Source organism: Nerophis ophidion, linkage group LG01 (genome assembly GCF_033978795.1).
Source record: "Nerophis ophidion isolate RoL-2023_Sa linkage group LG01, RoL_Noph_v1.0, whole genome shotgun sequence".
Lineage (NCBI taxonomy): Eukaryota > Metazoa > Chordata > Actinopteri > Syngnathiformes > Syngnathidae > Nerophis > Nerophis ophidion.
The window spans coordinates 15,113,676-15,130,566 of NC_084611.1; the positions used below are offsets into that span (position 1 = coordinate 15,113,676).

At 40.8% G+C, this 16,891-nt stretch overlaps 1 protein-coding gene across 1 annotated transcript; it reads left to right on the forward strand.

The window, feature by feature from the left end:
- Positions 1-2,300: 2,300 nt before the first annotated feature.
- Positions 2,301-15,319, forward strand: LOC133550871 (beta-1,3-galactosyltransferase 1-like). Its single transcript, XM_061896983.1, has 2 exons — positions 2,301-2,497; positions 13,763-15,319. Exons 1-2 carry the CDS (start codon positions 2,346-2,348, stop codon positions 14,832-14,834), a joined length of 1,224 nt encoding a protein of 407 aa, XP_061752967.1. The 5' UTR covers positions 2,301-2,345; the 3' UTR covers positions 14,835-15,319.
- The last annotated feature ends 1,572 nt before the right edge of the window (positions 15,320-16,891 follow it).

A 16,891-nucleotide genomic window follows, 5' to 3' on the forward strand; every position in this document is an offset into this window, starting at 1 on the left:
GGTCGATCTACGTTCCCATCCTCACCTATGGTCATGAGTTTTGGGTCATGACCGAAAGGATAAGATCACGGGTACAAGCGGCCGAAATGATTTTCCTCCGCCGGGTGGCGGGGCTCTCCCTTAGAGATAGGGTGAGAAGCTCTGCCATCCGGGAGGAACTCAAAGTAAAGCCGCTGCTACTCCACATCGAGAGGAGCCAGATGAGGTGGTTCGGGCATCTGGTCAGGATGCCACCCGAACGCCTCCCTAGGGAGGTGTTTAGGGCACGTCCAGCCGGTAGGAGGCCACGGGGAAGACCCAGGACACGTTGGGAAGACTATGTCTCCCGGCTGGCCTGGGAACGCCTCGGGATCCCCTGGGAAGAGCTAGACGAAGTGGCTGGGGAGAGGGAAGTCTGGGTTTCCCTGCTTAGGCTGTTGCCCCCGCGACCCGACCTTGGATAAGCGGAAGAAGATGGATGGATGTTTTAAATAGATTAAAATCTAATCTGCACTTTGTTAGAATATATAACAGATTGGACCAAGCTATATTTCTAACAAAAACAAATCATTATTTCTTCTAGATTTTCCAGAACAAAAATTTTAAAAGAAATTCAAAAGACTTTGAAATAAGATTTAAATTTGATTCTACAGATTTTATGGATTTGGCCAGAATAATTTTTTTTTAATTTTAATCATAATAAGTTTGAAGAAATATTTCACAAATTTTCTTCGTCGAAAAAACAGAAGCTAAAATGAAGAATTAAATTAAAATGTGGGCTTCACGGTGGCGGAGGGGTTAGTGCGTCTGCCTCACAATACGAAGGTCCTGCAGTCCTGGGTTCAAATCCAGGCTCTGGATCTTTCTGTGTGGAGTTTGCATGTTCTCCCCGTGAATGCGTGGGTTCCCTCCGGGTACTCCGGCTTCCTCCCACCTCCAAAGACATGCACCTGGGGATAGGTTGATTGGCAACACTAAATTGGCCATAGTCTGTGAATGTGAGTGTGAATGTTGTCTGTCTATCTGTGTTGGCCCTGTGATGAGGTGGCGACTTGTCCAGGGTGTACCCTGCCTTCCGCCCGATTGTAGCTGAGATAGGCGCCAGCGCCCCCCGCGACCCCGAAAGGGAATAAGCGGTAGAAAATGGATGGATGGATGGATGGATAAATTAAAATGTATTTATTTTTCTTTACAATAAAAAAAATAAATACTTGAATATTGATTTAAAGAAGAGGAAGGAATTTAAAAGGTAAATGTGTTTAAAAATCCTAAAACCATTTTTAAGGTTGTTTTTTTTTCTCTAAAATTGTCTTTCTGAAAGTTATAAGAAGAAAAGTAAAAAAATAAATGTATTTATTTAAACAAGAGAAGACCAAATCTTTAAAATATTTTCTTGGATTTTCAAATTCTATTTTGAGTTTTGTCTCTCTTAGAAATTTAAAATGTCGAGCAAAGCGAGACCAGCTTGCTGGTAAATAAATACAATTTTAAAAGTAGAGGCAGCTCACTGGTAAGTACTGCTATTTGAGCTATTTTTAGAACAGGCCAGCGGGCGACTCATCTGGTCCTTACGGGCGACCTGGTGCCCGTGGGCACCGCGTTGGTGACCCCTGTGATATAACAATAATTGTCACCATTTTAACAATATATTAGCAAAATAAGTTTAACAATATAATAAATTCACCTTCATAGCAATATTTTGCTCACGGTAGATTGTTGCTTTTTGTCATCGAAACTGTTCTTTTATATCATGTTTGTGTCGATACCGACAGCAGCCAGGGTGAGTATTGATATCGACTAGATACTAGCGTGATGAGATGGATACTTTAGTTGCAGTTTCTCCTCTGTTCGTTCACAAATGACTTGACTTTCCACAGCGTCTCTTCTTGGCTGTCCTGGCACACTTTGCTCCTTTTCTTGCCTGCGCAGGTAACTCCTGACCTTGTGAGTTCATTTAATTTAATTTTAAACGTTGTCTTTTGACAAAAATGTATTCTACTTTTAGTCGGATTGGAATCCATCCATTCATCCATTTTGTACCGCTTGTCCCTTTTGGGAACGCGGGGGGTGCTGGAGCCTATCTCAGCTGCATTTGGGCGGAATCATCTACCGTATTTTCCTGACTATAGGGCGCACCGGTATAAAAGCCACACCCACACACACACACACCTTTGCATGCTCGTCATGTCGGCCATCAAACAATATTTGACATGCATGGACTTGCTTCACTCTACCTTGGAGCTGTTTGCACGAAAAGGGAACAAACGGTTGGGGTGTGCTTCGGGATTGGCTGCTGAGTCGAGGCGGGAGAGGCGGAGCTAACAGGTGTGGAAGGAAGAGCCTGAAGGGAGCCCACAGCGCCAAGAATGCCGTTAGACTCCGTTGTTCCGGTTTCGTTTCAGCAGAACATCGCCTTCACCCCAGAGAGGGGAAATACTTGGGACTTTGTAGCCGAGCTCCAAATGGATCATGACTTTGACGGTGACAAGATGGTGAATATGCAGGAGTGCTGCCAGGGGTGAGTGTTCAACATGGCTTTTATTGCTCCTACATGCTAAAAAGATGGTGGATTAACCCGTATCACCCCCTCTGGCAACCACATATTTGAGGGAAAAAACAAGTTTGCCAAGTCAGATCTTTAAAAAAAATAAAAACACCTCAAACTTGCAGCAAACCCAATTAAATGTAATCATTGATCAAAGAAATCAGATCATCAATGATCAATTCTGCTCAAATGATGTGCCGACGCAACTTTTTCACTTCTATCATGATATCAGGGCACGGCGTGGCGAAGTTGGGAGAGCGGCCGTGCCAGCAATCTGAGGGTTACTGGTTCAATCCCCACCTTCGACCATCCTAGTCACGTCCTTTGGATCAAAAGTAAAAAGTTAAAGTACCAATGATTGTCACACACATACACACAAAATGTGGTTAGGGTTAGGGTTAGGGCCTTTTTTTTTTTTTTTTTTTTTTTTTTTCTTTGTCTTGAAAAATGGACGTTTTTGTCATGAAAAAGGGAGGTTTTTGTGGTTGGTGCACTAATTCTAAGTGTAGATGGTGTTTTTTATGTGGATTTAATTTTTTTTTTTTTTTTAATTAATAAAAAATTCTTCTGCGGCCCGGTACTGGGCCGTGGCCCGATTGGTACTGGGTCGTGGCCCGATTGGTACCGGGCCGCAGAAGGATTTTTTGTTAATTTTATTTAAAAAAAAAAAAAAAAAATTTTTTTTTTTAATTAACGCGGCCCGGTGGTTGGGGACCACTGCTCCTCAGCATGAGTAGTTTTATAATGACGTTTCAAATTGTATCCTACTTCAGTGGTTCTCAACCTTTTTTCAGTGATGTAACCCCTGTGAACATTTTTTAATTCAAGTACCCCCTAATCAGAGCAAATCATTTTTGGTTAGAAAAAAAGAGATAAAGAAGTAAAATACAGCACTATGTCATCAGTTTCTGATTTATTAAATTGTATAACAGTGCAAAATATTGTTAATTTGTACTATTTGGAAAAAAATGTATAAAAATAACTAAAAACTTGTTGAAAAATAAACAAGTGATTCAATTATAAATAAAGATTAAGAATAAAAAGTGCCATATTTGGGGATTGTAATAGAGATCCATCTGGATTCATCAACTTAATTCTAAACATTTCTTCACAAAATAAGAAATCTTTAACATCAATATTTATAGAAGTCCACAACAAATCTATCCGTCAACACTGAATATTGCATTGTTGCATTTCTTTTCACAGTTTATGAACTTACATTCATATTTTGTTGAAGTAGTATTCAATAAATATATTTATAAAGGATTTTTGATATTTTTTAGAATATTTAAAAAAAATCCCACGTACCCCCTTGGCATACCTTCAAGTACCCCCAGGGGTACGCGTACCCCCATTTGAGAACCGCTGTCCTAGTGCACCGCAATTTTGTGCAAATAAGACACGTCGGGGTGGCGCTGCGCTCAACAAACTTTTCCTGGAATTGTCTTTGCTCATCACGAACCTTTCTCTTCACCGCAGGCTTTGAAAAAGACATGTTTTGGGGATGTGGAATATATTTTTGTATGCAGCCGACGCACGGAGAATAATGTTATTTCCGCAATGTGTGTCGTTCCGCTTTTCCGCCCTACAGCAACACCGCGGTCGGCGGATAATAGCCGGGAAAGTACCGGAGTAGCGATCGCAAAAAAGTGACGGCTCCCATAGTGTCATCCGTTGTCGTATAGAAATATATGTGGTGTTCATCGTGTGCCGCGATGCAAATTAAACAATGGAAAAAAAAAAAATAACGGTTTGAATTGGTCCAGGTTATCGGGGACTGTTATTACTGACGGACAGGTGTCGCGGTGTGACTGCAGTCAGGCACCTAAGAAAATCCTCGTCTCCATGGCAACGTCTCTGTCGCTTTCACTTATTAGCCGCTTTTCCACTGACGCAGGGGTAGGCAACCCAGAAGGTTGAAAGAGCCATGTTGGACCCAAATAACACAACGCTGTCAAGCGCCATTCATATAAAACGCTAACTAACACTACCACCATAATGACAAAATTCAACTATAGTAGCGCAGTAGACCTAAGTAGTTATCAAGTACCAATATAATGACAACATTCAGCTATAGTGGTGCAGTAGACTAAGTATTCAACTATCACCATAATAACAACATTCAAATATAGTAACACAGTAGACCTAAGTAGTTATCAAGTACCACTATAATGAACAACATTAAATATAGTAGCGTAATAGACCGAAGTATTCATCAAGTACCAACATATTGACAACATTCAAATATAGTAGCTTAGTAGTAGACCTAAGTATTCATCAAGTACCACCATAATGACAATATTCAAATGGAGTAGCTTAGTAGGCCTAAGTATTCATCAAGTAACAACATATTGACGACATTCAAATATGGTAGCGTAGTAGGCCTAAGTATTGATCAAATACCACCATAATGACAACATTCAAATATAGTAGCGTATTAGACCTAAGTATTCATCATGTACCAACATAATGACAACTTTCAACTATAGTAGGATAGTAGACCGTAAGTATTCATCAAGTGCCCCTATAATGACAACATTCAACTATAGTAGCAAAGTAGTAGACCTAAGTATTCATCAAGTACCAACATAATGACAATATTCAACTATAGTAGCATAGTAGGCCTAAGTATTCATCAAGTACCACTATAATGACAACATTCAGCTATCGTAGCGCAATAGACCTAAGTATTCATCAAGTACCACCATAATGACAATATTCAAATGGAGTAGCTTAGTAGGCCTAAGTATTCATCAAGTAACAACATATTGACGACATTCAAATATGATAGCGTAGTAGGCCTAAGTATTGATCAAATACCAACATAATGACAATATTCAACTATAGTAGCATAGTAGACCTAAGTATTCATCATGTACCAACATAATGACAACTTTCAACTATAGTAGGATAGTAGACCGTAAGTATTCATCAAGTGCCCCTATAATGACAACATTCAACTATAGTAGCAAAGTAGTAGACCTAAGTATTCATCAAGTACCAACATAATGACAATATTCAACTATAGTAGCGTAGTAGGCCTAAGTATTCATCAAGTACCAACAGAATGACAACATTCAACTATAGTAGCGTAGTAGACCTAAGTGTTCATCATGCACTACCATAATAACATCAGTTGACTGTAGTAGCGTAGTAGACCTAAGTATTCATCAAATACCACCATAATGACAACATTCAACTATATTAGCGTAGTAGACCAAAGTATTTATCAAGTACCAACATATTGACAACATTCAAATATAGTAGCCTAGTAGACGTAAGTATTCATCAAGTGCCAACATAATGAAAACATTCAACTATAAATAGCTTAGTAGGCCTAAGTATTCATCAAGTACCACCATATTGACCACATTCACATATAGTAGCGTAGTACGCCTAAGTTTTCATCAAGTACCACTATAATGACATAATTCAAATATAGTAGCGTAGTAGGCCTATGTATTCATCAAGTACCACCATAATGACAACATTCGAATATAGTAGTGTAGTGGACCTAAGTATCCAAGTACCACCATGATGACAGCATTCAAATATAGTAGTGTAGCAGGTCTAAGTATTCATCAAATACAATAGCGTAGGACTGCTTGTATCGCACATGATATCACACACAAACATTCTGTAGGACCGCTTGTATCGCACATGATATCACACACAAGCAAGCACTCTGCTAGACTGCTTGTATCGCACATAGGGTGACCATTTCCATGACACCAAAAAGGAGGACATTATGCGGCATATCAATACATTACTATGGTGTACATAGGACTCTGCTATACTCTTATGTATAGTACAATTTTGAGTGGTTTAAAGATGATGTTTGTGTGGCTGAATAGGAAAAAAACATTAAAGTCAAGTGTTTGTTAACAGTATTTGTATTTATTCAATACATTGTGGTGTTCAAAAAGTGACCACTGAGATGATACTTTTCAAGTGCAGAGTGCCACAAAGCATGTGTGGACTTAAATGTAAACAACAATTAACAGGTAACATATAATTAAAGCTGCAAGCGTTGGTCGGGTCCGCCTTTGGTTTTGAGACTCTAATGCATTGTGAAAGGAATGCAGTTGTTGTATTGAAGTGGGAATATCAAACTTCCTGTTGATTTTTGCTGAAAGAAGTCAATTATTAAAATGTAGGTGTAAGTGAGACCCACATAGAGGTTTTTGTTTCATGTCTCTCTGACATTCCTACCGGAAGTTACAAGCAGTTTTGTCTGTGTTTTCTTCCTAGGAGCAGTTTGTCTGTGTTGTATTCCTAGGGGGCGCTAGAGCGCAATTTTGAATTTTTTTTTTTTTTTTTTTATTAGATCGCAATTTTCGCCAGTCCTGATGTGTGTGCCAAGTTTGGTAAGTTTTAAAGCATTTTAAAGGGGTCAAATTACAGCTGAAAGAGGCAAAAATTACATTTTGTAGGAAAATTTGCGCGGGGGTTCTCTAAAGGCTCGTAAAATCAAAACCGGAGCAGTAATCAAAACTCTGTGAATAACTTTTAATCAGAAGGGTTCAATCCCTCTCCTGTGCGTTTTTGAAGTCGACACGACAAACGCGCTCAGTGGAGATAATGTTTGAAAAAAGGTGACAGGTTTTTACATAACTTTTGTTTTGAAGGGGTAATTTTTAACTTCCTGTTGATTTTTGCTGAAGGATGTCAATAGTTAAAATGTAGGTCGAAGTGAGACCCACATAGAGGTTTTTGTTTCCTGTCTTTCCGGGCATTCCTACCGGTAGTTACAAGCAGTTTTGTCTGTTTTCTTCCTAGGAGCAGTTTTTTCTGTGTTTAATTCAAAAATTGCGTTAGAGCGCAATTTTGAGTTTTAGGGTTTGTTTTTTTCATTAGATCGCAATTTCCGCCAGTCCTGATGTGTGTGCCAAGTTTGGTGAGTTTTGACGCATTTAAAGGGGGTCAAATTACAGCTCAAAGAGGCAAAAATAGCATTTTTTGCGAAAAATTTGCTTTGAATGAGTTTTTGCAAAATCTTTGTTGATTTTTGCCCTAGAAAGTAAAATTATGAAATCTAGGTCTAAGTCAGCCCTACATAATGGTTTTTGTTTCATGTCTCCACGACATTGCTAACGGAAGTTGTAACCGGAAGTTACAAGCAGTTTTGTCTGTGTTTTCTTCCTAGGAGCAGTTTGTCTGTGTTGTATTCCTAAGGGGCGCTAGAGCGCAATTTTGAGTTTTGTTTTATTTTTTTTATTAGATCGCAATTTTCGCCAGTCCTGATGTGTGTGCCAAGTTTGGTGAGTTTTAAAGCATTTTAAAGGGGTCAAATTACAGCTGAAAGAGGCAAAAATGACATTTTGTAGGATAATTTGAGCGGGGGTTCTTTAAAGGCTCGTAAAATCAAAACCGGAGCAGTAATCAAAACTCTGTGAATAACTTTTAATCAGAAGGGTTCAATCTCTCTCCTCTGCGTTTTTGAAGCCGACACGACAAACGCGCTCAGAGGAGATAATGTTTGAAAAAAGGTAACAGGTTTCTACATAACTTTTGTTTTGAAGGGGTAATTTTTAACTTCCTGTTGATTTTTGCTGAAGGATGTCAATAATTAAAATGTAGGTCAAAGTGAGACCTACATAGAGGTTTTTTTTCATGTCTTTCCGGGCATTCCTACCGGTAGTTACAAGCAGTTTTGTCTGTTTTCTTCCTAGGAGCAGTTTTTTCTGTGTTTAATTCAAAAATTGCGTTAGAGCGCAATTTTGAGTTTTGGGGTTTGTTTTTTTCATTAGATCGCAATTTCCGCCAGTCCTGATGTGTGTGCCAAGTTTGGTGAGTTTTAAAGCATTTTAAAGGGGTCAAATTACAGCTGAAAGAGGCAAAAATGACATTTTGTAGGAAAATTTGTGCGGGGGTTCTTTAAAGGCTCGTAAAATCAAAACCGGAGCAGTAATCAAAACTCTGTGAATAACTTTTAATCAGAAGGGTTCAATCTCTCTCCTGTGCGTTTTTGAAACCAACATGACAAACGCGCTCAGAGGAGATAATGTTTGAAAAAAGGTGACAGGTTTTTACATAACTTTTGTTTTGAAGGGGTAATTTTTAACTTCCTGTTGATTTTTGCTGAAGGATGTCAATAATTAAAATGTAGGTCGAAGTGAGACCTACATAGAGATTTTTGTTTCCTGTCTTTCCGGGCATTCCTACCGGTAGTTACAAGCAGTTTTGTCTGTTTTCTTCCTAGGAGCAGTTTTTTCTGTGTTTAATTCAAAAATTGCGTTAGAGCGCAATTTTGAGTTTTGGGGTTTGTTTTTTTCATTAGATCGCAATTTCTGCCAGTCCTGATGTGTGTGCCAAGTTTGGTGAGTTTTGAAGCATTTTAAGGGGGTCAAATTACAGCTCAAAGAGGCAAAAATAGCATTTTTTGCGAAAAATTTGCTTTGAATGGGTTTTTGCTAAATATTTGTTGATTTTTGCCCTAGAAAGTACAATTATGAAATCTAGGTCTAAGTCAGCCCTACATAATGGTTTTTGTTTCATGTCTCCACGACATTGCTAACGGAAGTTGTAACCGGAAGTTACAAGCAGTTTTGTCTGTGTTTTCTTCCTAGGAGCAGTTTGTCTGTGTTGTATTCCTAGGGGGCGCAATTTTGAGTTTTTTTTTTTTTATTAGATCACAATTTTCGCTAATCCTGATGTGTGTGCCAAGTTTGGTGAGTTTTAAAGCATTTTAAAGGGGTCAAATTACAGCTGAAAGAGGCAAAAATGACGTTTTGTAGGAAAATTTGCGCGGGGGTTCTTTAAAGGCTCGTAAAATCAAAACCGGAGCAGTAATCAAAACTCTGTGAATAACTTTTAATCAGAAGGGTTCAATCTCTCTCCTGTGCGTTTTTGAAGCCGACACGACAAACGCGCTCAGAGGAGATAATGTTTGAAAAAAGGTAACAGGTTTTTACATAACTTTTGTTTTGAAGGGGTAATTTTTAACTTCCTGTTGATTTTTGCTGAAGGATGTCAATAATTAAAATGTAGGTCAAAGTGAGACCTACATAGAGGTTTTTTTTCATGTCTTTCCGGGCATTCCTACCGGTAGTTACAAGCAGTTTTGTCTGTTTTCTTCCTAGGAGCAGTTTTTTCTGTGTTTAATTCAAAAATTGCGTTAGAGCGCAATTTTGAGTTTTGGGGTTTGTTTTTTTCATTAGATCGCAATTTCCGCCAGTCCTGATGTGTGTGCCAAGTTTGGTGAGTTTTAAAGCATTTTAAAGGGGTCAAATTACAGCTGAAAGAGGCAAAAATGACATTTTGTAGGAAAATTTGTGCGGGGGTTCTTTAAAGGCTCGTAAAATCAAAACAGGAGCAGTAATCAAAACTCTGTGAATAACTTTTAATCAGAAGGGTTCAATCTCTCTCCTGTGCGTTTTTGAAACCAACATGACAAACGCGCTCAGAGGAGATAATGTTTGAAAAAAGGTGACAGGTTTTTACATAACTTTTGTTTTGAAGGGGTAATTTTTAACTTCCTGTTGATTTTTGCTGAAGGATGTCAATAATTAAAATGTAGGTCGAAGTGAGACCTACATAGAGATTTTTGTTTCCTGTCTTTCCGGGCATTCCTACCGGTAGTTACAAGCAGTTTTGTCTGTTTTCTTCCTAGGAGCAGTTTTTTCTGTGTTTAATTCAAAAATTGCGTTAGAGCGCAATTTTGAGTTTTGGGGTTTGTTTTTTTCATTAGATCGCAATTTCTGCCAGTCCTGATGTGTGTGCCAAGTTTGGTGAGTTTTGAAGCATTTTAAGGGGGTCAAATTACAGCTCAAAGAGGCAAAAATAGCATTTTTTGCGAAAAATTTGCTTTGAATGGGTTTTTGCTAAATCTTTGTTGATTTTTGCCCTAGAAAGTACAATTATGAAATCTAGGTCTAAGTCAGCCCTACATAATGGTTTTTGTTTCATGTCTCCACGACATTGCTAACGGAAGTTGTAACCGGAAGTTACAAGCAGTTTTGTCTGTGTTTTCTTCCTAGGAGCAGTTTGTCTGTGTTGTATTCCTAGGGGGCGCAATTTTGAGTTTTTTTTTTTTTTATTAGATCACAATTTTCGCTAGTCCTGATGTGTGTGCCAAGTTTGGTGAGTTTTAAAGCATTTTAAAGGGGTCAAATTACAGCTGAAAGAGGCAAAAATGACATTTTGTAGGAAAATTTGCGCGGGGGTTCTCTAAAGGCTCGTAAAATCAAAACCGGAGCAGTAATCAAAACTCTGTGAATAACTTTTAATCAGAAGGGTTCAATCTCTCTCCTGTGCGTTTTTGAAGCCGGCACGACAAACGCGCTCAGAGGAGATAATGTTTGAAAAAAGGTGACAGGTTTTTACAAAACTTTTGTTTTGAAGGGGTAATTTTTAACTTCCTGTTGATTTTTGCTGAAGGATGTCAATAATTAAAATGTAGGTCGAAGTGAGACCTACATAGAGGTTTTTGTTTCCTGTCTTTCCGGGCATTCCTACCGGTAGTTACAAGCAGTTTTGTCTGTTTTCTTCCTAGGAGCAGTTTTTTCTGTGTTTAATTCAAAAATTGCGTTAGAGCGCAATTTTGAGTTTTGGGGTTTGTTTTTTTCATTAGATCGCAATTTCTGCCAGTCCTGATGTGTGTGCCAAGTTTGGTGAGTTTTGAAGCATTTTAAGGGGGTCAAATTACAGCTCAAAGAGGCAAAAATAGCACTTTTTGCGAAAAATTTGCTTTGAATGGGTTTTTGCTAAATCTTTGTTGATTTTTGCCCTAGAAAGTAAAATTATGAAATCTAGGTCTAAGTCAGCTCTACATAATGTTTTTTGTTTCATGTCTCCACGACATTGCTAACGGAAGTTACAAGCAGTCTGTTTATTTTTCTCCTAGGGGGCGTTAGCGCGCAATTTTGATTTTTGTGGTTTGGTTGCTTAATATGTTGAGCTGCCGCACCATACCGATGTGTGTGTAAAATTTGGTGAGTTTTGAAGCATTTTAAGGGGGTCAAATTACAGCGCGACGGTGCGGAATACTAATTATAAAGAAAGAAAGAAAGAATAAAACCTTACAGATTCAATGGGGTCCTTTGGACTCCCAAAGGAGTCCTTTTGCAATGGGCCTGGCGGACCCTAATTAAAAAAAAAAATGTTTTTTAAAAAAGCCCGAATAACCTCTTATACAAACAACAAAGGAGATTGTAACAAACAAGAAAACATTCAACTGCTCAGAAAGCATAGCATCTCTAAAATGCTTCAGTCTTTTGGGGACTTAATTGTCTTGTCTGTGTGTGCGCAGCAGACTTGTCTTTAAGCAAACTCCACATTCACCCTCTGTAGCAGCTCAGGATCAACAGCCCCTCATCATCATGAAACTTCACGAAAAAAATATCCTCATTGAAGAGGTACCTGCCGCACCTTTTATTACTTGTATGTTTATCCGTACCCCCATGCCGTTCAATTGCAGCTTTCCCCCAACTACTTACGTCGCGTCACATCGACAAAGTGTGCAGAAGCCATATGGAATGAGTCTCGACTGCTTTTCGTTATAAATTGGTGCTCTTTTATCCATTCAGAATTAAACGAGGTCTTGCGTTTTGGCATGATGCTAACTTTCTGTCAATGCCATGCTGCAGCAGCACAGGGACCCTTGTTATGGCGTCAAATTAGTGCAAAAATTCCAAGCGCCTTGTTTACTTTTTGAACCAATGATAAGCAGATTTGTATCCGACACCGTTCTTAGCCAATCATTTGATATGTTACTGCGTCGGGGGCATTTTTTCACGGTATATGATAGGCTATTACGCTGCAGCCCAGCAAAGATGAAAAAACTCCGTTCTTCAAGCCTAGTGGCTCAAAAAGGTGGACAAATACGTGTCCGGCTTGATGCTGCGCCGGACGCCGGACAGGGCATTAAAAATCCGGACTGTCCAACCTAAATCCGGACACCTGGTCACCCTAATCCAGGGGTCGGGAACCTTTTTGGCTGAGAGAGCCAAAAAGCCAAATATTTTAAAACATATTTCCGTAAGAGCCATATAATATATTTTTTTAACACTGAACACAACTAAACACGTGCATTTTTAAGTAAGACCAACATTTCTAGAGTACAATAGGTCTCTTATTCTTTGTAATAACATTGTTATTCCAAAGCTAAATGTGGAGGGGGCGTGGCCTGCAGGCCTGCAGCGAACGGGTGTGCCAGGACCGGTCTCAAAATCCGCGACAGGTACGTAGAAGGCCCACCTGGGCCTTGTTATCTAATCACCTGTCGCTCTGTTATAAGCAGCAGCCAGGAGGAGAGACGGGGTTGGGGCTCGAAACACAATTGCTGGAAAGCAACTGAGAGACTTATAGAAGAATAAAACAATATTGAAACCCTGAAACAGGCTCTCATGTTGGTACTTGGTGGTCCGAAGAACCCCCAGGGGGGCAAGCCCCATACTAATCAATAATAAATAAATAACTTCTTACCATTAACGCAACTTCTTGAACAGGTGCGGTAGAAAACGGATGGATTAAAAATGCATGAGAATGTTGTATGTTTTTAACATTATTTTTAACACTGTGATTACAAGTGGAATTATTCATTACTTATCGTTTTAAGCAACGTCAGCTCAGATTTATCCGAGAGCCAGATGCAGTCATCAAAAGAGCCACATCTGGCTCTAGAGCCATAGGTTCCCTACCCCTGCCCTAATCGCACATGATGTCACGCACAATTCATCCTAGAAAAGAAAACACCTAAAATTATCCAAAAGTTGCGTTCACGTGATCGTTGAACACCTCCAAGTCTTTCGAGTTGCACTCCTCCGTTAGAAAAAAACGACGGAAGCTTTAAAAACCTTCTTTTGAAACCCAGAAATAGAAACCGATTTGAAGTTCATTTGAGTCATGCAGCTTCATTCGCTACCCAGAATGCAACACTGGATCCCCCTGGCCCATCTCCTGCTTCCGTTCCTCCCAGGGCTCGAACCCAGGTCCTCCGAATGAGAGCTCAATCTTACAGCTTGGTGCCGTGACCCGGATCAGAGTGAGGTTGAGAGGAGTTGGTCATGGAGCAGCTGGGCCACGTGTTCCTTGGTGGACTTCACCCGACTTCACAGCTTGGGCTTTTGGCTCCGGGCCTGGCGCTCTCGGCTCTCATTTGGAGGACCCAGTTTCGATCCCCGGGCGGTATAAAAGCAGGGGGCTGGACCAGGCGGGTTACATGGGGACTGTGACGGGGGTTAGTATGACACCTCATAGTCCATGGAGGATCTAACTAATGTCCTTTCAACTCTGCAGACCTGCGCCGCCGCACAGGAGATCTTGGAGTAGTCGACGCCGCTGCGTTCTGTTCGCCGTTCTGGCGCTTTCCACGCTTTTGTTTTGCTGCAGCAGAAACTTGGACGACGTAGCATCCTACAGGACATCTCAGTTATGGATGCGGTACCCTGCAAGCACGTGGTGGACTCCGTGGAAAAGTCTGATTGGTGACAACGTCGCCCTTCCCGAGGTTCTTTTCACGGTTTCTCCAGGCCAGAATCCTTACGTCGTGGCGTACCCCCATCCATATCGCTTCATTCTCAACCAGGCAAAGAAATGTGAGGAGCAGAAACCTTTTGTGGCCCTGGTGGTTCCTGTGGCGCCGCACAACCGCCAGCACCGGGACATCATCCGTCGGACCTGGGGTGGCCAGACGCTGGTGTCGGGCAAGGCGGTGACCCTCTTCTTCCTGCTGGGGCTTCACACCGGAGAAGCGCTGCCGCATATGGAAGAACAGCTGCGGCAAGAGAGCGCAGAGCACCAGGACCTGATCCAAAGTGACTTTCAGGACTGCTACATGAACCTGACCATCAAAACCATGGTGATGCTGGAGTGGCTGGACTCTTACTGCTCGGAGGCCTCGTACGCCATGAAGATCGACTCTGACATGTTTCTCAATGTGCCAAATCTCATTCGGATGTTGTCCGACGCTCCCAAGACCAACTACATGACTGGACTTGTGGAGAGTGAAGCAGCAGTCCGAAGAGATCCCACCTCCAAGTGGTATCTCCCGGTGGATATTTACCCAAAAGCGATGTACCCGAGCTATGCTTTAGGTCTGGGCTATGTCGTGTCCTTGGACCTGCCCAGAAAGCTTGTGGAGGCCTCCAGACACGTCAGAGCCATTTACATCGAGGACGTGTACTTGGGCTTGTGCATGGAGTACCTGAACATCCCTCCCACACACCCTCCAAAGTGGGATGACTTCCAGGTTTTACCTGCACCGTACAATCGTTGTTTCTATTCCAGACTAGTTGCCACCACCTTGGACCAAAACACTGATCTTGTGGGGCTTTGGCAAGACTTGAATCAGGCCGGGAACTCCTGCTGATCTGACCAAGTATTATGTTGTCTTTGCAATTTTTATGTCACTTGTCCTATCCTCAGCGGACTTTGGACCAAAGGCCGACTACCCGTCGGAGTGGTTGCCTACAACAGGACTACAAACCAAATTGGTTTCCAGAAAGCTAAGGACTAGATACTGATACACTGGACATGGCAATGTGGGAGTTAAGTCCAGGTCTTCGTCCATCCCATGTCATAAAGTACTGGTCCACACTGGGTCATGACTTAGAGCAGCTAGCACTTCCTTCAGACTGATATAGTTCCAGGGATTATCCTTGGCCATCTAGTAACATTTCCATGCAGGAGAGGGGCCAAAAAAGAGAAGCGGCAGATCAACTGTTCTAAAACAGAGTCTATTTAAAAGCTAGAGTATATGCATACGTTTTAAGGTGGGACTTAAATGCTTCTACTGACGAAACACCTCTGTTACTGGGAGAACATTCCAGAGTACTAAAGCCTGAATAGAAAACACTCTCGAGTTTGTACTTTTTCGGGCTCCAGGAATCATTAATAAGCCGGGGTTCCTGGAACGCAGATTTCTGCACGGAAGGTAGTGTACAATACAATCAGCAAGGGAGGATGGAGCTAGTGGAACCTTCAGTATTTTATACACAAGTAATAAAACATTGAAGTCGCATCTTAAGTGTACTGAGAGCCAGTGCAGATATACAGTATGTCCATCCATCCATCCATTTTCTACCGCTTATTCCCTTTTGGGGTAGCGGGGGGCGCTGGCGCCTATCTCAGCTACAATCGGGTATGTACAGTAAATTGTATATACAGGACTGTCTCGGAAAATTTGAATATTTTGATAAAGTCCTTTATTTTCTGTAATGCAACTAAAAACATGAAAATGTCATACATTCTGGATTCATCACACATCAACTGAAATATTGCAAGCCTTTTATTATTTTTAATATTGCTGATTATGGCATACAGCTTAAGAAAACTCAAAAATCCTATCTCAAAAAATGTGAATATTTCCTCAGACCAAGTTAAAAAAAAAAGATTTATAACAGCAAAACAAAATCAAACATTTGAAAATGTCAATTAAAGCACTCAGTACTTGGTTGGGAATCTTTTTGCACGGATTACTGCATCAATGCAGCGTGGCATGGAGGCAATCGGCCTGTGGCATTGCTGAGGTGTTATGGATGCCCAGGATGCTTCAATAGCGGCCTTTAGCTCATTTGCATTATTGGGTCTGGTGTCTTTCAGCTTCTTCTTCACAATAACCCACAAATTCTCTATGAGGTTCAGGTCAGGGGAGTTGGCAGGCCAACGGAGGACAGTAATGCCATGGTCAATACACCAGTTACTGCTGGTTTTGGCACTGTGGACAGGTGCCAGATCATGCTGAAAAATGAAATCATCATCTCCATAGAGCTTTTCAACAGATACAGCTTCAATAGCCGTATTCCCATGGTCAAGCCACTCCTGAACTCTAAACAACGGAAGTTCCCTCAGTCAGCAATGGTTTGGGGAGCCATGTCAGCTGCTGGTTTTGGTCCACTGTGTTTCATCAAGTCCAGAGTCAATGCAGCTGTGTACATGCTTCCATCTGTTGTAAAGCTCTATGGAGATGATTTCTTTTTCCAGCATGATCTGGCACCTGTCCAAAGTGCCAAAACCAGCAGTAACTGGTGTATTGACCATGGTATTACTGTCCTCCATTGGCCTGCCATCTCCCCTGACCCAAACCCCATAGAGAATTTGTGGGGTATTGTGAAGAAGAAGCTGAAAGACACCAGACCCAATAATGCAAATGAGCTAAAGGCCGCTATTGAAGCATCCTGGGCATCCAAAACAACACAGCAATACCACAGGCCGATTGCTTTGTTTTGCTGTTATCTTTTTTTTTTTTACTTGGTCTGAGGAAATATTCAAATTTTTTGAGATAGGATTTTTGAGTTTTCTTAAGCTGTATGCCATAATCAGCAATATTAAAATATTAAAAGGCTTGCAATATTTTAGTTGATGTGTGATGAATCCAGAATGTATGACATTTTCATGTTTTTAGTTGCATTACAGAAAATAAAGGAG